General features: G+C 43.5%; 1 protein-coding gene across 1 annotated transcript in view; it reads left to right on the forward strand.

The window, feature by feature from the left end:
* LOC144767653 (B-cell receptor CD22-like) overlaps positions 1-25066 on the forward strand; it is a 324333-nt gene that overhangs the window by 260375 nt on the left and 38892 nt on the right. The window contains exon 10 of the mRNA XM_078651050.1: positions 12881-12977. Within this exon, the coding sequence (XP_078507176.1) occupies positions 12881-12977 (97 nt within the window). The remainder of the gene's footprint in view (positions 1-12880; positions 12978-25066) is intronic.

Here is a 25066-nt window from a genome sequence, read left to right on the forward strand (position 1 = left end):
TTTCCATGTAGAAACTGGTGGTAGACTAGCTTAGTTTGTGTATGCAAGAAGGGAAATTTCTAAAGAACCTTGGGGCAGATTTATGAAGGCCTTGCGCCGCCGGTGCGTCACGTTTTCCCATGTTAAAAATGACGCACCGGCGGCGCAAGGCCTTCATAAATCTGCCCCCTTGGGTGTTGAGGATTGTGCAAGGGTATTAGATAGATTTTATAGGGACATCAGTGCAGGACAGGTGTTCCAGGATATCGAGTCTCTAAACAGGAGAGAGGCTATAGATTAAAGGTTTGTTGAGGGTTTTTTGACAGCAACATCTTTCTAGTAGAGAAGAAGAACAAGAGATTCATTACAGAGTGCTACAGAGGTTGAAAGGATATCATTTGCGTTTGGGGCAAAATACTCACGGAAGGTGAGGTTGAGCCAGGAAGCAGTGCAGGAGGTGAATTTGTTTTGATGAAAATGAAAGCATGGAATGGCTGAGTAATTTTTAGAGAGATACTGAAGTGTGATCAAGTCAGATGGATGGGTAGCCAGGTGTGGTTCAGTGACAACAGGAGGACGTTGGTCAGTCAACAAGAGTGGAAAGCATATCAATCACCCAGAGTTGCTTGCAGGATCATTGTGAGATATCAGGTGAACTGTCATGTGTTGTTGAGGATGGACAATGTATTGGCATTGAGGTACGTCAACAAATTGGGAGGACCTCAATTGAGGGTACTGGTGGAGATGGCAAAGGAGTTTTGAGTTATTGTCTTGACAAGACGGTTATGGTTCAAGCATAGTAAATTCCAGAGAAGAGAAATGTGGAAGCAGATTGGGATTCAATGACCCTAAGGGATTCAAGTGATTGGATTATTTTTGAGTTCATACAGAAGATGGGGTCCCTTGGATGTGGACCTATTTGCGGACAGGTTGAATGCTCGGCTTCTGATATTTAGCAGTTGTAGACAGGTATCGGCGGCAAGGGCAGGGGATGCTGTTCTTCTAAACTGAGGGGAGGGAAGGGCATATGCGTTTCCTCCTTTTGCAATGCTTCAGAGGGTACTGATAAAGGAAAGAGAGAGCGAAGTTGGTGTTGAAGTATGGTTTCCAGACATGATGATGAGTCTGCTGATAGACAGTCTGGTGTTGTTACCTTGTTTTCCACAATTGCTGGTGGATGTTCTGGGAGGATGCAATGAATTGGTAGAGCCTGGACAGCTAGTGCCGATGGGATGGATGACTTCAGGAGATTATGGCAGATTTCCGGATTACAAGAAGGGGCATCAGAGCTTATGGAAGAGTCTTGGGTATCAGGCATTCAAGGCATACAGGACAGCATAGAGAAGATTAAAGGGTTGGTGTGCTGCAAGGAGGTTGGATTCCGTTTCAGCACTTGTAGTGGAGGTTGCCAATTATTTGACAGAAGTTTTTAAGGAAGGCATATATTTAGTAGACGGAGTGCCAGTAGGGCAACAGGTATTGATGAGAAGGATAGTTAAAACTGTTTGTATGAAGGTTCTACCAAAAGCAAGGCATTCTTCACCATGGGATGTGGCACAAATGATAAAGGAGGTTGAAAGCTGGGGATATAATGAGCTCCATTCTTTGAAACAGTTATAGTGGAGGATGGCTGTATCACTTTGTTTAGTTTCAATTAGATTTAGGAGTGATTCGGATATAAGGACATTGGAAGTGTCTTCAAGAATTTTTCAGCCAGAGGATGTGTGTTTTGAGGTAAGTAGCAAAAAAGAAGACAATGTTAAGGACAATTTTTTTTCCGACTAGGGAGGGTCATGAAAGCTTATGTGTAGTAAGGTGTTTGAAGGAGTATGAGAAGAGGACGTTGGGATTGAGAACTCAGTTGTTGATATCTTTTAGACACTCTTATCATGCAGTATCAATGCCTATTCTGGGTAGATGGATTAAAGAAGTAATGAGGAGAGCATGGGTTGATATGAGTCAGTTTGGTGCTCATTCTGCTAGAGGGGCAATGGCGAGTAAGGCCTATATGACAGGCAGTAGTATTAGCAGTATCATGAAGACATCGGATTGGTCTAATGATACATTGTTTTAAGAGATTTTACTTTAAACCTTGTTATTGATATTGTTATTGTTATTGTGGAGAATGCTGTAGTGAATAATATTGATGGGCTCTAAAGATGCATTGCAGGCCTCCATGCCTTGATATTAAATGCAGATTTTCCACAGTTTCAATGGATAGAAAATCAAGATATTATTAAAGAAAAGGAGGCTAATATTATCCCTCCCATGTCTTCCCAACCCTATTGATGTGTTTGGTTTTTTGTTTTCCAGGACCAAGATAAGAAGGGGTCTTAACGAATTGTGGATAATATGAAGGATATCAAAATATACTTTAGGCTTGAATATTAAGATTTTCATATTTGAAGCGACAAGGAAATCTGGATTTCATCAGTCACAGAGGCTTGGTTTTTTTTGTAGGTCCATTAATTCCACTACAAAAAGTAGCTCCAGTACCATAGCAACAGAACAAAACATAATGGACATTCACCTCTAACGAGAACACTCTTTTTGCTGCTATCAAAGATAACAGTCAATTATTGGACCATCTTATGGCCCTTGCAAAAATACTTTGTTATCCTTTTTGTAATGAATGCTAGATATTTCCCTTGTTTAAAGAATCAAATATTACAAAAAAACTGACCCTGAGTTTTAGGACCATCTTGCACACAACTCAGTTTTTCTTCTCTTCTCTTTGAGGACAATGCTGCATTAGAATAGATGATCAAACATACGGTTCTTAAAATCCACTCCCTCAAATACTGCATGTGAAACTGCCTATTCCATTATACACTGATTTCTAGCCACTGCTCCCTCAACATTCAGTAGCTTGATTTCACTTGTTTTAAACATCTTATCCCCTTGGAGATACATAAAAGCATCTTCTTTATTAATTTCCACCTTCTCTGGAGAGTTATGAAGTTTCCTACTCTGGTTATCTGCATTTCTAAAATACACTTTCTTCTCATCTTCTCATAAAATCTCTGCTGTTTTTAATGGATTTGCAACATTTTTCTGTGTGTTTTTTTGCTCAATAGCATATACGTCTTAATTGAAGCCTGGATTTCAGGTCTTTTCCTGAACATTGGATTTAATTTTCTCCCATTTGTATTTCACAAAAGTAATCTGAGACACAATCCTAACTTTACGATTGTCTGTATTCACAAAGAGCATTAGGATTCCTAACTTTATTACTCCTATAAGCCCTTTGTGAAGACTAAAAGTGGTAAAGTTAGGATTGTGTCTCAGATTACATTTGTGAATCGACCCTCTTTTTTAACTGGTACCTCCTCATCCAAATTTAATAATGATTAAAACTGCTCTATTCGCTCTTTTTATGGGAACTTGATCAGCTTTCGCCACCATTTTGCTTGTGCCTTGAGCAAAAATAATCGTAGAAGGTGCTGACTTAGGGCCTGATTATGAGTTTGGCGGTGTGGGAGCGGGCCGTCATGCCAATGCCCAGCTCCCACACTGCCAAACTCGACCGCCTGCTAGATTGGAAGTTTTCTCCTGGTCTGGCAAGCGGTGCTTTGACAGTCCCACGGCAGTGCCATGCTAAGTCGCATATGTTAGTCTTAGCACAACCTCACCATGGGATGGCCAAAGCAAGTTCATGCATGGCATGGACTGATGGAGTCAATGCATGCCATGGCATGGACTGATGGAGTCAATGCCATGCAGGCACAGGGGTACATACGGACAGGAGGACAAAAAATGTGTCCCCCTGCATGTACCCCAATGCACAGGGGCAACTGGGAGCCCTTACCACTATCGAAAGTGTGAGGTCTGGAAACTGGTAATATGCTAGCTGCCAGCATATTGCTGCACTAGGCTGCTGCATCACCGGTTTTGTGGTGGTGGAACCTTTGCACTCGTAATGTGGTGGTTAGACTGCCAGCGCACCAGTTCCCGCCATGCCACTGTGAGTTTGGCGGTCCGATGAGCGGTTAAACTCATAATTAGGCCCTTAGACATTGTGTCAAAATTAATAACACTTTCTCTTTAAAAAAACAAATTCTTGATATTAGCAAAACATTTGACAAAGATTGATTTCAGGTGTCTTCACCGATCCGATATGATGCACTTCTGTCCTCCATCCTAGTTTCGCCCCCAGTCAGAGTCTCTTCACATGAGGTGATCCCCACAACTGCACCGAAACTCACATACTATTTGCTGTTCACAAACATGAAATGGTAAATGGCCACTGGGTGAGGCAATCATTGCCTAGTAGGACTAAGCCTGACCAAACTTCAAGCTCAGTGCTCAAGGACATTTCACCGTAGGCTTTTGATAGCCACCCACCTTCTTACTTCCCCCCTAACTAACTTTTTTGTAGATATTACCATTTTGTAAGTAAAAACAACCTGAAAAAACAAACCCCAATGAACTGTTTGCCCACACAAACCTGGTTCACAGGCTCTTCCAAGATTACCATGATATCTAAAAACATTCTGATTCACTAGAAAGAAAAACATACATTTATTCATTCTCACATCCTGGAACAGCACATCCAAAGTACAAACTCTGGTCAAAATTGCAGGCACCATCCTTACTCCAGAAGTTCAAACCCATTAAAGAGCAAGCTCAATGTTACTGATCTAATTCATGGCTGCATCAAAGGGACTGTGTCCCTGTGAGATAAGAATGTTCATTATGTTTTTGCTTTTGCTGTGGTAATGGAGCTGCTGTTTAGAGTGGCATTAAAAAAACATTGCACATAACAGAGCATCCGGTCTTGACATAAAATTCACATAGCAACAAAGCAGAGGACAAAATCAGCTATAGTTGCTGTGGATTATGATAAAGTGACACAGGGCCATATTATCAAGAAAGGGCGATACATTATCGCCGCTTTTATCGGGAGGAAACTGCTGCTAAAGCGGTGATAATGGGCTTGATAATATGCCCTTGTGAATTCGCATAGAAGCCCAGGTTCTGGTGTTAACCTGGGCTTCTATGGGAATTCACAAGGGCATATTATCAAGCCCATTATCGCCGCTTTAGCGGCCGTTTCCTGCCAATAAAAGCGGCGATAATCTATTGCCCTTTCTTGATAATATGCCCCACAATCCTTTAAGGTGGCATTAGATACAACCCATATTTCTGTGGTTGGCAAACCTCCTACTCTCCTTTGAAGTAGAGCTTTCATAGAAATGACGAATCATTGAAATAACTACGACCCAAAAAATATCAAGAAACACAATTGTTGTGAATGTAATATTGAGGACAAAAATATCGCCTCTGTGTACATAACTACAAAAACACTAATATCAAGCATATAGATATGATTACTGAAAACAAAGATTTTTACAAATATTGATAACAAAAATATCAGAAACACAAATATTGTCACCTATAAACATATAACATATGACAAATGTCGATTACCACAATATCGACTACCCAATTATCATGAAAAATATTAATAAATAATCACCAAAATAGCGATTTTAACATAAACTATTTACTTCCAATAAATTCTTCACTTATGATTAACATCTATAGTTAAATTAAAATATATCACACCAATAAAAAATTAAACATTCACTCAAAAACAAAAAATATACACATGATTAACAGACAATAAATATATCAAAAACATTATTATTAACTCGAAACGTTAATGCAAAATCAAAAATCCATCGTAAGATATAAAAATGAATAGATGTATATTTATTTAAAACAACTATAAATTATGCTACATAAATGAAACATAAATTATGTTTAAACCAAACAAGGACTCAACTGATAGAAAAAGTCAGACTAAACTGAATCAGACAATACATTAATACTATAAACAACTTTAACCAATTTAACCAATAAACTGAAGCAAACAATTAACCAAACAATAGAAACGGCACACTAAAAAGTTAAGCTATAAGATATTTATATATTATTAAACTACTTACAAATACAATGAAAGAGGTCCAAATTAGAAAGTTATGGTTTTTAAATGGATTCAGAACCTGATGTGCTTTCTCTGACTTAGACATTTTTTACTTGGGCCCTTATTACGAGTTCAGCGGTGGTGTCAAACCAGGAACCACCAGAGTGGCACTCCACCTGCTGCATTAGGACTTTGACGGGTGGACCACCATGGGACTGCTGCTGCAGCCATGATCCCTGGTGGAGGCCTCTAATATGCTACTGGTGCCTCTGCGGCACCTCTGGCATATTAGGAATTTCCTCACTGCTACACTTTGCATGGCAGTGTGACCATTATGAAAAGTGTGGCAGTGAGGAAACAAAGGTGACCCTACAGGGCCCCATGTTGCCTCTGCACTGTGGGGTGAATGCAGGGGGGGCACATGTTGTGCTCCCCTATGTGCATCCACCCCCAGTTCCTGCAGGGCATGGACTTCACAGTCCTTTGAATCTCACATTGTGGGACCGCTAAAGAACTGCTCGCCAGAGTAAAAATAAATTGTAGTCTGGTGGGTGGTCTTTAATGGCTTTGGCGATGGCGGAGCAGCAGCATGGTTGCCCCGCTCCGAGACCACCAACGTCATAATAGAGCCCTCAGCATCTAACAAACGTGACAGCAAATACAAACATCACATAAAATAAATGCAAAACATAAACCAAACTCCAGAACCCAATAAAATATTCACAACATAAACAATATATAATATTTCCCACCCACAACAAAATATCTATATGAAACTTACCATTTTTGTAGCTATAGACCTTTCACCACTTCCATGTAATAAATAATATTCATCGAAAAATTATTTCAAAATGTCCCAAATAAAATTCAAAAATATAACAATCCATTTGAAATCCCTCCAAATAATCCAAAGTGTGTAGGTTCCATAAAAACACTAAAATAGTTTTTAAGAAAGAACTGCTCCAGGAATCCCCCAAAAAGAAAATCTAACAAAAAACCAATTGCATTTAAAAAAAACCAAAATAGATTTCCTGTAAAAAAAAGTCAGAAATTCCAACTTCCCATAGAATTTATATATAGATAAAAACCTGTCAAAAACGCATTAAACACTCACCCATGCAACATTCCTCAATAAGCATGTATATAAAAAAAGAGCAACATTGCATTTTTTAGCAGAAGATAATCATATATTAGTAATCCATTGTAAAAAATCCATACAACAAAAACATTCAATAATAAAAACACATCAAAATATACTTTTAACTCTCAAATTACACGATACCAAACTTTTAAATATCCATACTACTCTCGAACCAGCAGAACCTAACCATGACTCTGTTCCTGGAAAAAAAAACAACACCAATAGACTGCAAAATAAATGGTAGCATAAAAAAAATGCCCACCAAGTGCAACTATAGAAATTACTGTCTCCCTACACAAATCAATGGGAAATATATTATAAATGTTAAATAAATGTTTAAAATTAAAGGAAAAAACATATAAAAAATATTTAAATTTTTTAAAGCATATATTAAATTTTTATATAAAATATATACACTTATTTAATGTATACTAACTAGAACTATGTTTATTATGGTTTAAAATGTAAACTTTTTGGGTGGAGAATATGTAAAAATGACATTTGGGGGCCGATTCCGATCCGGTAAAATCACCGTACGACCCGACGAGTACGATCCGGACCGGGGTACCAGGACGCGAGTCGTACGGTCCATGTCAGGTAAGGGCGATTTGTACGGAAAAGCGCACAATCACATACACACCATACGGCGCGTACACCCCATGATCGCAGGGGTACGCGCCGTACCCCTGCGATCATGGGGTGTACGCACCGTACCCGGGGGGGGGGGGGCGTTCCGTACCTGTTTCGGGGCGAACTCTGCTTTTACGGGTGTTTTTAGCTCCCATAGGGAAAGGGTCGTACGGTGCGTACCCAACACAAATCGTACTTGCCGGTTCGGAAAAATCGGCCACTATCCGTACAGATGTCGCATACAGCGGGTTCCGAGGGAGATTCGTACGGGGATTTTATTCGTATGGTCCCTGTACGATTCGTACGGAGTACGGCTCCTGGTTTTTCTGCGATTTAATGAGGCTGCAGCACTCGATCCCGAGCGATGATACCAAGTATATAAGTGGGGTCATATAAATGTTGAACAACAATGGGCTCAGTGACGTGCCTGGTGGCACTCGTGTTGTAATGTGCCATTCAACGGAGAGAAAAGTTCCCAGGGTCACTGTTTGTTTCCGATTGGTGAGGAAAGTCTTTATTCAATTCCGCGCAGTACCTGAGATACCGCAGGATTTCAACCTTTGCAGAAGGATAGTGTATGAAATGGTATCAAAAGCGGCTGACAGATCCAGTAAGATCAGGGGATCCTTTCTTCCCTTATCAATTAGCATTATTAAGGTATCTGATAATTCTAGAAGTGCAGATTCCGTAGAATACTTTGGCCGAAAACCAGATTGTTGGGGGTGAAGAATGTTACCCGCCTCAATGAATTTAGTAAATTCTTTGTGAACTAACTTTTCTGTGATTTTTCCCAATAGTGGGAGAAATGATATAGGCCAGAGGTTTGAGATTACCAGAGGATCAATGTTTTGCTTCTTTTGAAGAGGTTTTACCAATGCCAACTTCCATTCATCTGCCACTGCACCTTAAGGAGGAGTTAACTATGTGGTTTATGATTTTATTAACTATATCTGTGATTTTGCTGGAGAATTATGGGAGGGCAGGCATCTAAGGGAGAACCGGATTTACATGTTATAACGGTATCGTGAGTTTGTTCTATCGGTACAGGTTTGAAAGTTCTTAAAGAAAAGGTAGAGGTGATGGAATCATATTTCAGGGCAACATCTAGGACTGGGGGGATCTAAAATCCTTTTGGATTTTCTGAATTTTGTCTTCAAAGAAGGCTAAGATTTGATCACATAATTCTTGGGAGGGTGGAAACTCTTTCTGTAGTACTTTAGGATTGATAAAGAACTTTACCACAGAAAAGATGGCTTTTTGGTCCTGGTTTGCTTCTTTTAGCATAGTACTCTTTTTTTAGCTAATTTAATCTGAGAATGATAGAATTTCCTACTGATTTTAAAAGCAAATCTGTCTTCTCCACTTGCGCTCATGTTGCTTGCATTGGAGATGTATTTGTGCAAGAGTGGACGTGAACCAAAGGGTCTTATGAATTTTTGATTTACACGTCTCATCAGATTTATCTGGTGGCATAAATTCATTACTTGTTTTTGTTAGCCAATCGTGAAAGAGATGTGAATTAGTTACCTGTTAATACGAGAAGATAAGCCTGGGCAGTGGTAACCAGCCTAGTGTTGGCAGCTAATTGTGCCCATTTCTGCCTGGGTTGAGAGTGAGCGGATGTCTTATCTTGCTGAATCCTAGGAGGGACTTTAAGTGATAGGGGGACAAAGTGATGATTTGGCCAAATCTGAGGAATGGGCGTATCTGCAGAGAGCAAAGTAAAGTTGGAGCAGACCCCATCCAAAGTGTGGCCCGCCGATGTGTTGGGGCATCTACCAACTGGTGCAGTTTCAATAGTTCAACTATTTGAAGAAAATGATTAACTCCTAGCTCAGTACCGCCTTCTACGTGGAGATTAAAGTCTCCCAGCAAGGTAAAATTGGCATATCTGAGAAGGAGGTGGCTTAAAGTTTCACCTGATGATTCTATGTAAGCTGTGCTAGGATCTGGCGGACGGTAGATTAAAGCTCCTGCAAAGGACAGGGAGGCATTTAGGGAGATGCAAAAGCCAAGGCTCTCAGCTCCCCTAAGTGTGTCTAAATCAAAATTAGCACAATGCAAATTGTCATGAAGAATAATAGCCAGGCCCCCCCTCTACCACCAATTCTGTCTCTCCTGTAAATGGTATAGTTAGGCAGGAGAACTGTAACAATGTCGGGATTACACCAATCATTCAGCCATGTTTTGGTGATGAAAACAAAATCTAGCTGAAGATTGATGATTAGGTCCCTGACATCTTGACAGTGCTTACTTAGGGATCTGGCATTTATTAGACCTCATTTAAGATGGGTAGAATGGGTTTCTGCAATAGTCCTGGTATAGTTAGTTTTAATTGAAAGTTCCAATCTGCAATATCTACAGCTGACTGTCCTCATTAAGTTGTCCGGTGGAATTAGACATCTGCAGGGTCCATAGGCATTAAGCTGTGTTAGTGCTTCAGAAGTATATACAATATGTAAACACGATTGGGCAGAATCTTCTGTCCTTGTTGCAGTCTTGTAACGGACAGGCGCGGACTGGCGCAGACTGGCTTGCCTTTGGCGCGCTGGCGCATGCCTGCTGTGCGCGTCTGGCCCAGCATGGGATCAAATAGCTGGCCGGATGCGTGAATCAGCTGTGTACTGCTTTCCCCGCCGGAAGTCAGGTGGGGAAAGTGGTCGTGAAACCTCCAAGTGTGTTGGGAGGGCAATTTTATCCACTTTATTCCACTCTATGTAGTCCTCCCGTGCCCGTCTATGGGGACTGAGAGGCTGAACTTGATTAACAAATGATCTGTCAATGCTGGGACACTCCATGGAGTAGCTGTGCTCTTTATAAACATCTTCTAACATAACATAACATAACATAACATAACATAACAGGGTTTCTTTTAGTGCAAGTTCCTGGGCTGAGGTAAAGATGCCATCTAATGTGTGCCCAGTCTCATACTTGGGAGTCTGTACCTGCTGAGCTAAGCCAACGGCCCCCAGAGTTTCTAGTAAAGCACCTGTCTCCCTGTCATCCTTATCTTCAAGATGAAAATTGAAGTCTCAGAGGATAGTGAACTCATTATTTAAGAGAGTTGGTTCACGACGACTGTCTAGATTCAGAATTAATTCGCTTCTAGCGCCAGGCAGATGGTAAAGTAAAATGCCTCTGAAGGTCGACCTAGGGCTAGGTTCAAGGGCAAAGTGAAGAGCCTCATAAAAGGGAGTGGAAGTTGGATGAAAAGTTGCTGTGAACTCCTCCCTAAAAATAATTGCTACTCCACCCCCTCTTTTGATTGATCTGTTGACCCTGAAAGACCGAAATCCATTTGGGGTTGAAGTGACAAAGTCCGGGTTAGAGGCAGCAGCTGCCCATGTTTCTGTAATAAAAAGTATGTCTAAATTAAGACTGGAGATCATGTGTGCAATCTCGTACTTGTGCTTTGTAAGGGACCTGACATTTGCGAGGCCGCAGTAAATGTCTAAAATCGCTGAATGTTTAGATAAGTGGTAGCTCAGGGGAAGCCAGGGGGGAGTGGAATTAGTCATGATTCTACATTTTGCCAGCAGCAACAACAATGCTGCAAACTACCTTATTTTTCCCTTTTATAAATAGGGTGCAAACCAAATATACATTGTTTCAAGGAGCATTCCACTCTCAACTTAGGATAGCTACCAAACACTCATTTACTCTGGTAAATAGTCCACCATTATTACGCAAGTCCATCCCAGAAGAAGCGGATCAGCCACAGCCTGCCTGCACCTAGGGCACCTAGGGCACTTCCCTCTGTGACACTGCTAAGAGTGTTGTGGGTTAGGTAGGCTTGATGAAGGATCTGAAATTATACCAGGTGATATCTGACGTTAGTAGACACCATCCTATGGTACTGTACTATTTTGTCCTATTCAGTCAATGAAAAGTGGCCCACATGTCCCACTCCCGCTTGGCCCATATATTAAAGAAGGGTTGCATCTTGCCCTGGTTCATTGCCTTATAGGTTTGGGAAAAATATATACCTACCCACTCCCTTGTAGAACCACTATAGCATTGAAAATGCACAATTCCAACGGTCTCACCAGGAAGCCTGTTCAGCACAGGTGGGCCGCCATGGCAAGTCTAGCAAAAGTTAGGAACTGTCTATGCCCAACGGTAAATTTTTTTCTGGCTTCCTCAAGCGTTAGGAATATTTTCCCCTCGTCGAGGTCTCCCAACTCTATGCAGCCTTGGTAAATATTCTTGCTGACAATTTGAGAAATTTTTTCACTTTCAGTACCTTGCCTAAAATCAAAACCAGTTGTTTTTCTTCTTTCTCAAGGGTAGGTCTTCTTTTGCCTTCCATAAACTGGTTCCCACAAACCCCCATTTCTGAATATTGATACTTGCCAACAAACATCTGTAACATCTTTTTCAAGAGCAGGCCCTGATAATCACCAACACACAAGAGGGTCAGTTGCTTTTAGTGTATATTTGAGTCATTGATTTGAATGTATATTACTCTTATTTAGATAACTTTCATATTGATGATGTGAAGTGGGTTGCATCTGTTACCATTACTTGAAGCAATAAGATATTGATAATTTCTTAATACCTAATATCTGACTTTTGAAAGTACTGTAAACAACAAGTGTAACTATTTCAAAATGATTGGTTCACAGATATCTACCATGGAAAGAAGACAATCAAATTTCCCCTCCATTGATTACATTCTTGATGCATCAAGCCCTCACCTAACTGAGATACATTGCAGGCTATAAAGAGTTAATGATTATGAAAAACAGTTCTCCCTAAGTTCCTATTATATACAGGAGAGTTGCTTTTGTGCCTGGTAGCCTGCTAAAGTGGCTTTAATTGCTTCAATAGGCTTTGACATGGAACACCTGAAGCAAAAACATTACTCTGTAAACATTTACATGTACAGTCCATCTGCTTCTTTCTTGACTTTTGCATGGAAATTCAGGATAAATTCTAATAGGGATATATAGTGTACATATAACAGAGGGAAAAGACAGGGGTATTTCGTTTATAATTAAATACATCAAATCGGATCATTTGAAACATTTAGAAATAGTTAGATTTAAATTTTTTTACAGGGATCTCAGCTAACTTACCACAAAATGTAAATTGAAAGTTCTACGCGTGTCCATATTTCTTGCAGATAATATTTTACATTTTTGATAGAAAATCACATGTAGGCTAAGTGATCTAAATTTCTTCTTTATTCCATATTGCAGACAGCTCACGTTCAATAGCCAAATTTGTTGCTGTGGCGATTGGGGTTGTCTTATTCCTTGTCCTGATCGTGGTGTTGGTCCTCCGATTCGAAATCTGGTAAGCACAGCCCCGTTCAATATTTGAATATCAGAAAGTAAACATCTCCTAGCTTTTCTGATAGTTCAACAAAGAGAGCTCAGTTTATTTTAGCATCCCATATTGTGTGGTGCCTGAAGGTAAACTTGTAGAGCCTGAATCTAGTAGCAGTAGGTCACTCTAAGTGAAGCAGGTGAGCACATTCATCATTGGCGAACAGGCAGAATCATCACTCTTTGAGCAATAAATGGGTTTCAGTGATGTCAGTGAACATAGCATTATCAAAATACAGGTGGGATAGGGTAGATGTTGTAATGTCAGTCCTGATATCAGTATCTGTAAGATATGTGTTGATTCAGCACAGTCATGAGAGTTACTGTCTGGCTGGCTGAGTCTTCTGAATGGAATATGTCTTGAAGGAGATGTTTCTATCAATGTTGACTGTGAGTAAATTCGCATCATCTACAAGAAGGGGTGTGCATCCGCCAGGTTCCGTATTTTATTTTTATCTCTGTCACATTTGATGCCATATATACAAGAATAAAAGCACCCTAATTTCCAGTGCTGTTTCAATATTTATTAAATACTCAAAGCATATTCTGATTTTCTCACTCATTCTCAGTTTTCCATATGCAATATTGGCATAGCCAGTATGTTTTTAATGGTACTTATCGCGTTCATATGTCAAAATAAATTCATGCACTATTTATCTGAGAAAAATTCCAATGTGTTGAAAACAACATTCCATATATTTTGACCAGCACTGTCTTCACTAATAATATAAAATGGTGTTTAATACATTGTGCTAAGAAAATAAAAAACAGGTATAGAGGAATACTGGAATTAAAAATAAAATATAAAGATTGTAATTGAAATATTTGATGCACACTTTGTGCTAATGTGGCGGGACAATATAAAGGTAGGTGGACAGTGTAATAAAATGTAAAATGTACAATAGTAACATATTTTAGGTGAAGTAGCAGTAGGCAGAGTTCTGGAAGCAAGGTAGCAGTGAGGCAATGGTATTTAGGTCAAAAAAGTAATAAATCGTAGTGCACAATGTCAAATTGTGAAGGCAGGTTTACAAAAAGAGGGCAGTAATCTGCTGGAATGATATGTATTCTTGAAGTTACCCATATAGCAATAGACACAGATTCTGTGCTTATTCCTTGAGCAGAAACTGTTCTGTTGGTCCCTCTTGTGGGGTAAGTGTGGTGCAGTGACCAGAGCGGCTCACGGTTTGATCGCCGGAGGCAACTCAGCTCAGCATCACGCGACTTTGGGCAATAGCTCACTTAATATCCCAGAATGTCCCCAGCACCTTGAAATCGTAAGGGGTGATATTTTTATGACTAACAAAATATGGATTATTACTCTTGAAGTCACCCCACATAGCAAATAACACAGATTGTGTGCCTCTTCCTTGGGTGGAAACTGTTCTGTTAGTCAAAAAGAATGTTGCTTTTTTTACAAAACCTGAGACCTGTGTGACAGCTGCTTTATCAATGAGTTTCCCTAGGAATGGGCCATTGGCTACTGACATGAAATCTTTTGGCCCAAATCCCTCAAATCCCTATTAAGGTCGTTGCAGAATTCTGAAAGGAGACGATGCTACAAGATTTAATTCTTATGATACTGAAATGTTCCTCACATCCCCCATCTCCTTGCCCAGTAATACAGCATTAGTCACTAAATGCTCATTAGAAATATAACATCAATAGTGCTGTAAATTGCCCTTTTTGCAGGTTCAGCCCCAAACCTTTTGCTTCTTCCTCCTACTTTTTCCTGACCTGTGGTCACTTTACCACTGCTGATCAGTGCTAAAGTGCATATGCTTGTAGGTCCCTAGTACAGTGTGCCAGGGCTGGGAAATCAATTGCTACTAGTGGGTTTGCAGCGCTGATTGCGCCACCCAGATGAATAGCCTGGAAAAGATGTCTCAGGCCTGCCACCGCAGTGCGTGCTCGCAGTTAGTTTGTTAACTGCAAAGTCGACCTGGCAAGTGCACCCACTTGCCAGGCCCTACCCTTCCCTTACCTTGCACATAAGACACCCCTATAGCAGGCCCAAGGTACCCCCCTGGGCAGGGTGCAGTGTATGTGAAAGGTAGGACATGTACTGGTGAGTGTAACCTGTCCTGATAGTGAAATACTGGCAATGTCGTTTTTTAATATTGAACAAGGAAGGAGCTTAATAATCACATGTATGCACAACCAAATATAAGCAACAACAAATCACAATAAATCATATTCCATAGAGACGTCTTCTCAGCATTTTCAGTGATTTATTTAATTCTTTTTGACAGATTTTCATTATTCACAATGTACTTTCAACAGCCTTTCAACAGCCGACGCGATTCGTCCCAAAATGGGACGTCCTCAGGGCTGTGAGAAAACATATACAAAAATATGATCAAACAATAAAATCTTGATATAAGTAAAAAAGCAAACATACAAATGCCAATTTTTTGCTCTGACTAAACAGACAAATAACCCTTGTCCTTTGTAGCTAGCGCAACGTGATCTCCTCTTATTCTTATCTCCCTTTGAAATACAGTGTTTGAGACAAATGAACATACATTGATTCTGATCCTTAACTTATACCTCTTTCTAAAACAGACTAATAAAATTAAGCAAGCTCTACATTATCATGTCGCTCACCTTTACAAATTCTAGTGTACCACAGTATATTGTATAACTGTTCGAAAAATATTCCGTTGGTTCGGTTTTCAGAAGGCGGCCCAAAATCTGTGGTCATGTATAATCTATAGAAATGTCAAACAGGGAGAAAAGACACCTCTATTACTTCAACAACCCCATTTAGAAAATAAGTACTTCTATGGAATGATTTATAGGTGAGAGTTTGATGAATGGGTCGAGCACTAGGGGTTACGACCGAACGCTTAATACTGAGAGAAGATAGAGGGATGTTCCATTTACTTTTCATCTCTCTCCATGTTTAGATAATTTCTTCAACAATTCAAAGTTGGAAGTTTTGGATTATGATAAATGGTTTAGCTAACAGATGAAGGTTTCTCTGGAAGATTAAAAAGGTGAGACAGTGAGTAGGGTGTCCTCAAGGTAATACTTTTTTTTAAGTTTCAAAACCTTTATTGAATCATATAGCATGGTACATCAATGCGTAAATTTCGCAAAATGACATCAAACATTAGAAAGCATATATAGTCCATCTTCCCATGCTGTATCGTAGATGTCATAAATGGAGAATGACAGAGAAAATCAAACTTTCCCCCAACCCCTCCCTCCCCCCCTTGACCTAACATGGAGATAGTCATGAACAATAAACGTTCGTAGTAGTCCGGAGGTAGTCTATCCGCATAGCAACGAACACATAGCTATGCAAGGGTGCCGTACACTGACTGTAACCCGCCCTCACCATTGCCAGGAGGGAGACACATCATTCAGTTCCTGGTTTTGACCTATCCATCTAAAGTAGGTCCTAACCCGTTTGAATACAAAGCAAACTACAGACACAAACATAGGCCTAGCATCAGATAAGCGAAATTAGAGTACGTGCTGATAAGTATTCACCCCGATGTCTCAGTGAGTGGCGTTGCAGTGGGTAAAGCCTCCTCTGCCTGACTATCTTCATCCTCTGCCCTCAACCGTAGGAGATATGTCGTGAGTGGTGCCCATATGTCTTTTGGCCGTGAAGTAAGAGGTAGGAGCTCAGCATAGTCATGTAATCTTTCTTGCCATGTGGACAGGGAATGAATCCAACACTTAAACTTGGGGGCGCGGCCTCTGCCCCAGCGGCATGCTATCAAGCGTTTAGCAAGCAGCAGACTCAGGGCCAGAAATGTTTTGTGTACTGTGACTACAGAGTGCGTGAGTCCCAACAAGGCCTTGAGGGGGCAGGGGGTGATGGTCACACCAAGCATGCTCGTAAGTCCATCAAATACCTGATCCCAGTACCGAGCTATTTGGGGGCACAACCACGCTAAATGCATGAAATCGGCTCCAGCAGCGCCGCATCGGAGGCAGCAGTCAGTGTCCTTTAAGTGAAACTTGTGCACTTTGGCAGGTGTGTGATAGAGCCTGTGAAGAAATTTGTAATGGAGTAGCTGCAGTCTGGCATTGCCCATAATAGCTTGTGTTTGAGTGCAGCAGGTCTCCCATTGTTCATCAGAGAGGGGCGCATCCAAGTCTCCATCCCACTCCAGTCTAGCTCTAGCAGGGGCCGTGTTGGGCGCAGTCAGCGCGTGTTTGTAGAGCATGGATATGACATGCCGAGGGGCCTCAGGTTGTACTAATGCATGAGGGGGAGCAAATGTATCCGGTTCAGCGGTGAAAGAGGGAGTTATGGCTCGCACATTTTGCCTCAGTCTGGTAAAGAGAAAGGTGTCCATAGTAGAAGGTGTCACTGCCCCCAAAAATTGTTCCGCCGTGCGGAATGTGCCCTGTGCGTAGAGGTCTCCCCAGCAGCCTATTTTGAATTCACGGAGCATTACGTGACAGATTACTTCACATGTGACCTGTAGTCTAGGGTCATTCAGCAATGGCAGGCTGGGTGAGTAAGCAAACGGGTCGCCCATTACGTGGAGAAGACGGTCCCACGCTTGTACAGTGCAATCCACAGTGGAAGGGTCACGGCTCCTCTGACTGACATGAGTGTGAATATAGCCAGTGGGGACAACTGGGCTCATATAGCCTGCCTCTACTGCTAGATGTGCCATATAAGGTGGGGGGTGATACCAGAAGACCGCGAAATGAGCCTTCGCGCAGTCATAATACCTCTCAAAATTGGGCACCTCAAATCCACCCAGATGGAAAGGGAGCATAAGAGTATCGAGGCTAAGTCTGGCTTGTTTCCCAACCCATATAAGACGCAAAAGCTGTGAATTGAGGGTGTGGAAGAAAACGGTGCCTGGGTTGTATGGGATATTAACTAACAAGTATAGCAGCTTGGGAAGTATGTTCATTTTAATTAGTGAGATGCGGCCCGCCATAGAAAGAGGGAGGTGTAGCCATTTCGTGATGTTGTCTGTGATTTTGTCCATCGTGGTGCCATAGTTGGCACGCATCATCGCTTCCTTGTCTCTGAGTATATGCACCCCCAGGTATTTCACCTCCTCCTGCTCCCAGTGCAATGGATAGTCAAGTGGAAAGATGTGTGTATTATCCATGAGTGGAAAAATAGCAGATTTAGACCAATTAATCTGGATTCCAGTGATACCTCCAAATTTAGTAATTTCGCGAAGTATCGGATTGAGGTTTACACAGGGTTTTTCAATATACAAGGTGATGTCGTCTGCATATTGTGACACCAGAAGAGGGCGGGAGCTATAAATGAGGGAGCGGTGGTTGTGTTTTTGCCTGAGTGTCGCAGCCAAAGGCTCAATTGCCAGGGCGAAGAGGATGGGGGATAGCGGGCAACCCTGTCGGGTCCCCCGCTGGACATGAAACGGAGCGGCTCTGGACCCATTAAGGAGTACAGTGGCAGTGGGCTGGTGATAGAGTAGTCGCACCCAGTCTAGGAAGCTGAACGGCATCCCCATATACTGTAGTGTGCCAAGCAAGTAGTCCCATTCAAGGGAATCAAATGCCTTGGTGGCATCAAGAAATACCGCAACTGCATCGCACTTGGGGTTAAGACCTTGGATCACGGCGTGAAGTGTACGGAGATTATGGGACGTGGCCCGATTTGGTACAAACCCCACCTGGTCAGGAAGGACTAGGCGTTCCATGAGGAGATTGAGTCTCGTGGCCAACACCTTTGCCAGTATTTTAGTGTCATTGTTCATAAGGGAGAGAGGCCGGTAGGAGTCGCAGTGTAAGGGGGACTTACCGGGTTTAGGTAGAGAGGTAATAAGCGCTTCCCTCATTGTACAGGGCAAGCTACCCTCCTCCAGGGCTGCGTAGTAAACTCGTTGCAGGATGGGGGCCAATATAGGGGCATAGAGTTTATAAAAATCGATAGGGAGGCCATCGGAGCCTGGGGCTTTGCCAGAGCGCATACTCATAATGGCGTCCAAAATCTCCTCGAGTTGCAGCGGAGCATGCAAAAACTTTTGTTGCTCCTCACCCAGCCATGCCAGCGCAACATCTTCGAAGTATGTCGGGAGGTAAATGGGTTCCCCTCTATGCGATGTGTATAATGTATGGTAGTGGTCTCGAAACACACGGAGGATGTCATGCAGGTTCCTATATACATCCCCATTTGCATCATGTATCTCCGTGACGTAAGTTGTAAATCTAGGGGGTTTGATAGCATCCGTCAAGGCCCTCCCCGGTCTGTCCCCCTCTTCATATATGCGTGCCATGTGTGGGCGCCCCAAGAACTTCCCCTCCCTGTCCGCCACCTGTGTGTATTCAGAAATTTTGCTACGTAAGCGAAGGAGAGTGTCAGGGTTATCTGGACTGCGCGCTCTGGACCTTTCCAGCTCCTTAAGTTCGACTTCTAGTTTATGTAGGTCATTGCGCAGAGACTTCAGCACTCCACCTCCTTTCGCGATGCACCATCCCCTGACGGTAACCTTAAAGGCTTCCCAGACAGTGGTCATACTGTCCACTGAGGAGATGTTGCGTTCAAAAAAGTCGCGGATATCTTGTTCGAGTTCGGCCTTAAAGGCCGCATCCCGAAGGTGAGCAGGGTTGAGCGGTATGGGGAAACATTAAGGGGCACCTGGACCTCTACCAGGACCGGAGAGTGGTCCGAGAGAGTGCGAGCAAGATGCACCGCACGGGTCAGCCAAGGGGCTAGTCCAGCAGAGACAAACATATAATCAAGCCTTGCCCATGTAGAGTGTAGGGAAGAGTAATGTGTGCCTTCCTGCAAAGTAGGGTGAAGATGTCGCCACGTATCCACGAGGTTGTTGTCAGTCACAACCTCGCACAAGGCGCGTTGCATGTTAGTGTAATGTGCAGGGAGGGGGCGGGACCTATCAACAGACGGTTTCATAGCAGTGTTGAAATCTCCGCCTAAAATAACGGGAGTGATCCCTAAAGTGTGTATCTTACTCCAGAGCAACATCAGGGTGGATGGCTGGTCTATGTTGGGGCCATAGTAGTTAGCCAGCAATATGTCATGTGTGTATAGACGCCCCCATACCATGCAGGATCTGCCCTCGGTGTCTGTGTCGCAACCTGCAGGTATAAAGGCCACCCCTTTTTTAACTAAAATAGTGACCCCCCTAGCATAGTTGGAATATTGGGAGAAGGTGCGACAAGAGGCCCATCTGGTTGCAAAAGTGGGGGCTTGGCCGGGGGAGAGGTGCGTCTCCTGCAAGAGGGCAACATGCACGCCTTGTCTGTCGAGGTATCCTATTACCTGTCTGCGCTTTCAAGGGTCATTCAGACCCCTTACATTCCAGGTTAATAACCTAATATTCTGTGCTTGATCAGTGCGGGTCATGATGGTCGGGAAAAGGGTATGAAAAAGAACGATGGTGCAGCAGACCAGTGAGTGTACGCAAGTGGAACAACTACAATACCAGCAAGACATAGGATTCGTAAGTAATGTGGGAATGGTACTCCGGACTTAGGACAACTGTGCTTCCCCCCTCCCCCTCTCCCACACTGGCTACCCCAACTCACCAGGAAAAAACCATCCCTCCCCCCATAAACCCTCCACCGAGCGGTAGCTCCCAGCAGAGATAGCTCCAACAAAGGAAAGTCATTAAGTCTCAACGGGGAATGCCCTTAGAAAGAGAGGGCCGCTAGGGGCTCCCACCCATAATGCTCCATCTCCCTATTTCACCCATCTACCACCACCTGGATCCAGGGGCGGAAAACAACGGGGTGGAGAGGAGCAGTCCAGGGACAGTAGAAATTCTTTGGACTACAATAGTGCAATACATCACCAGTCAGCAGGATATCGTCTTGGTGCACGGAGGGAGGATCCACCGCTGAAGGAGTCCAGCGCGAAGGGGGGCACCTCAAGAGGGCTCCGACATGGGTGAATGAGATCGTGACCGATGTCTGGCAGCAGCTTCCCGCGACACCGACCTGTCATGTTTCAGGTACTCTTCAGCTTGGTGAGGCGTTTGGAAGATGTGCTGGCTGCCCCGATGATGGATCCGCAAACGTGCAGGATATAGCATTGCATATTGGATACTGCGGGACTGGAGCTGCTTCTTCACCGCCAGAAATTTACGTCGGGCCTCGTGCACTGCCTGCGTAAAATCCGGATAGAAGGATAGTGTGGTGTTTTCAAAGCGAACCTCCCCCTTCTCTCGTGCCAGGCATAGTAAGTTGTCCCTGTCTCGGTAGTTGAGAAATTTCATGATAATCGGCCGTGGTGTCGCTCCAGGAGGGGGCTTGGGCGCCAGCGAACGATGTGCCCGCTCAATAACCAGGTGTGCAGAAAAGGAGTCTCGGCCAAACAAATCACTTAGCAGACGTTCGAGGTAATCTTCCAGATGGCCAGTGTTTGTGGATTCTGCTAGTGCCTCCAAATCCTCATTTTTGTCCGCAATGACTTTCAAGAGTTTGTCCATCTGCGTTACTTGCTGTCTAGTTGTCTTCTAGGCCCGAAATCCGTTGTTCAGCTTCTGTTAGACGCTCCTCATGTCCATCTAACTTGGCCACCACGGTATCTAGTCTAAGATTCATAGAGTCTATTTTGGAGTCTATTGAGGTAAGGCTTTTTTGCATAGTGATCAGTAGTGTTTTCCATCCGTCATCTTGCGTTTCCGGGGGGTCCGCCTCAATCGGATTTTTGGAGCCGGCACCCGGTGTCCTCCGGCCCTCGAAAGGCAGCTTCGACTGTCGGGGTTCAGTTTTCCCCATCCTGCCAGTTTGGGCCAAGCAAGTGCGTTGTAGGTGAGTGTTCCAGATAGGCAGCCTTCTTGTGCCCACTCTGCTGCGCAGATCCAGCAGAATTGTGCACAGGGCGAGGCAAAGGTAAGCGTTGTGCCAGCAGGCGTAGGCAACCAGAGGGGCAGGCTCCGAAGGCACTAACAGGCCAAGTGTGAGCTACCACGGCGATCCGACGCACTCCCCTCCTTCTGGGGCTTAGGATATGTAGTGGCGAAGCACGTGGAAGGACCCCCAGTGATAGTAGCAGCAGGCCGCGGCAGCAATGCAGGCAGGTAGGAGTAACTTCACCCACCCTCTACGGGCAGGCACGAGCTGAGGCACGCCGCAGTCATGAAATGGCGGCCGGTAAATTGGGGGCGAGGGAGGAACAGAGGCCCGGAGGCTACCCCCAGCGGCGTGGTATGTGAGACTGTGAGTTCGGCAGGGCACAGGCCAGCAGGTCCCAGAATGTCCCAGCCCCTGTGAAGATTTGAGGTGTCACAGCGTCCAGTCTCAGGAGGACAGCAAAATGGAGGTCGTGGGTCCCAACTCCATAACCAGGACGTCCAAAGCGCCACAAGCTCCCAGCTATGTTATGACCTCACCACCCCCACCGTGTCACATCGGGGCCGCTCTACCTGGAAATGCCTGGGAGGCGGGGGGGGGGGGGTCCGCAGGATGCCTTGTGGTCTTGCCGCGCCGGCCAAACTTAGTCCGCAGGGTGCCGTCAGCCTAATGGGGAAGGTAGGGCGACGCACTGGTCTCCAACCACTCGGGGTCCAGGGGGAGCAACAGCGAGCGCAGTGGTGAATGTCCCGGCCAAATTGGGACGTCGCGCGTGAGAGCAGGGCCTGTACCCAGAGCGTTCTGCTAGGACGCAGCAGCACCGGCCTCCAGTAGGGCGTCGCAGCCGCCAAGGCGATCAGGCCCCTCCACAGCTGCGTCCCGCGGCAACTTCAAACACGCCTCACGGGCGCGCCGTAGGTAGTACCTCCCTGGAACTTTCACCGAGTGAGCAGGAGAGCCCACGGAAGGGATCGCGGGTGTCTGAAGGCGACAGTGTGCAGTCAGGATGTGGATCTTTGTCCCCGTTCGGGCAGGAGCTCTACGCCAGAGCGGCCATCATGCTCTAGCGCCACCTAACGCCCCTCGTCCTCAAGGTAATACTTGTAAGCTGGAGTGGAAAGCAATGGTGTTTCCACCCAACCACCCTTTTTTTCTTGTAAATTGGGAGTCAGGATTGTTTCTACCTAATGTTTCTTTGGATTTTTAGAATCTTATACTATATGACATTGACGAGTACGGATACTCAACTTGCAAATTCGGGAAAGAACGATCTATGAGGAATACATGATATTAAGTAAGCTTAAATAGGATATTTGTGGGTTACATCGTAGGTTTGATTGTACATTTAGTGCAACTAAATTATCAGCGCACTTGCTCCGCGATTCTCAGAAAAGGTTTGACTAGAGTGCAGATTAGATGTGGAGAAAGTAATTCAAGCTGTTATAATTCCCCGATACAGTGATTAAATTCAATGGGGGTTTGATCACACCTTCCCATTCTGCCTCACCTTGAGTCGAATTTATACTTGCAGCATTTTATAGAAGTAATTATTTTCTAAATGGGGTTGTCGAAGTAATAGAGGTGTCTTTTCTCCCTGTTTGACATTTCTATAGATTATACATAACCACAGATTTTGGGTCGCCTTCTGAAAACCGAACCAACGGAATATTTTTTGAACAGTTATACAATAAACTGTGGTACACTAGAATTTGTAAAGGTGAGCGACATGATAATGTAGAGCTTGCTTAATTTTATTAGTCTGTTTTAGAAAGAGGTATAAGTTAAGGATCAGAATCAATGTATGTTCTTTTGTCTCAAACACTTTATTTCAAATGGAGATAAGAATAAGAGGAGATCACATTGCGCTAGCTACAAAGGACAAGGGTTATTTGTCTGTTTAGTCAGAGCAAAAAATTGGCATTTGTATGTTTGCTTTTTTACTTATATCAAGATTTTATTGTTTGATCATATTTTTGTGTATGTTTTCTCACAGCCCTGAGGACGTCCCATTTTGGGACGAAACGCGTCCGCTGTTGAAAGGCTGTTGAAAGTACATTGTGAATAATGAAAATCTGTCAAAAGGAATTAAAGAAATCACTGAAAATGCTGAGAAGAGGTCTCTATGGAATATGATTTATTGTGATTTGTTGTTGCTTATATTTGGTTGTGCATACATGTGATTATTACGCTCCTTCCTTGTTTTTTCAATTTGACTGGGTTGCGGTGAGGTTGGCGGTACCTCTGAAGGGGGTTGAGCGTTTCTATCAGATACTATATATTTGCATAATTGCCCTGTAGAGTGACCGATTCAAACCCCATATCGCCCAATTCGCATTTGTAGTTCGTTTTTTAATATTGAAAGGCTATCTTGCTTATAAGACCAAATGGGGAATGCCCTGTAACATTTTACAAGCATATCTTCCCTTCAGAGTGAGATAGAAAATTGGAGTCTGGTATCCCTGAATTCAGAATTTAATAACCCATCTTTTAGTAAGGATGATTTTTAAATTCTGTGTTTGAAAATAGCACTTTTAGAAAGTGGCTATTTTCTTGTACAACCTTTCTGTGTGCCTCTGCCTGCTTGTGGATTGACTGTCTGGCTTTGGAGTGACAGGGTCTGGGGAATTGCAGTGGCTCCAGGAGTCTGGATGAGTCAGCACTGGTTTGAATAGGACTGATCTGAATTTAGAGTGGTGGGAGGAGTAGCACCTGTACCTGAATAGGGCTGTGCCTGCCTTCCACAATGCTGGCTCTGTCCCCCTGTGGTGCATCTGAAACCAAGGCTCACACTGACAAAGGATTTTGTTGTGCATTGGCAGAGTGCTTCCAGAACTGGTTTGGACAGGGCTCAGAGCCCCGTGCATAAAGGCATCAAAGAAAGTTTGGGGTATACGTACTACACCTAAAACTCCTGGACTTTAGACTCTTGCTGGAATCAAGAAGAACCTTTGCTGAGGAGAAGGGCTGAAGAAACTGAGGAGAAGTACTGCCCTTGCTGTTTGTCTGAGGTTGGCTTGCAGTTGTTATTTCATCCAAAGAAAGGAGAAGGACTTTGATGTGTGCTGTGTCCCCTGCTTGAAGAAGGACTTTGCTGTGTGCTGCGTCCCTGCTTAAAGAAAGTCTCCAAGGGCCTGAAGAAGAGCTGACCTCCTGTTTTGAAGTCCCAGGAACAAAAGGACTCCACCCCTAGCTCCTCATAACTTCCTTGCTGGGAGTTCTGACTTGCCTTGCAACTGAGTCGGGCCCCTGGAGGTTGTTTCTGCTGTTGGGAGCCCGAAGAAATCC

Source organism: Lissotriton helveticus, chromosome 7, assembly GCF_964261635.1.
Source record: "Lissotriton helveticus chromosome 7, aLisHel1.1, whole genome shotgun sequence".
NCBI classification, from domain to species: domain Eukaryota; kingdom Metazoa; phylum Chordata; class Amphibia; order Caudata; family Salamandridae; genus Lissotriton; species Lissotriton helveticus.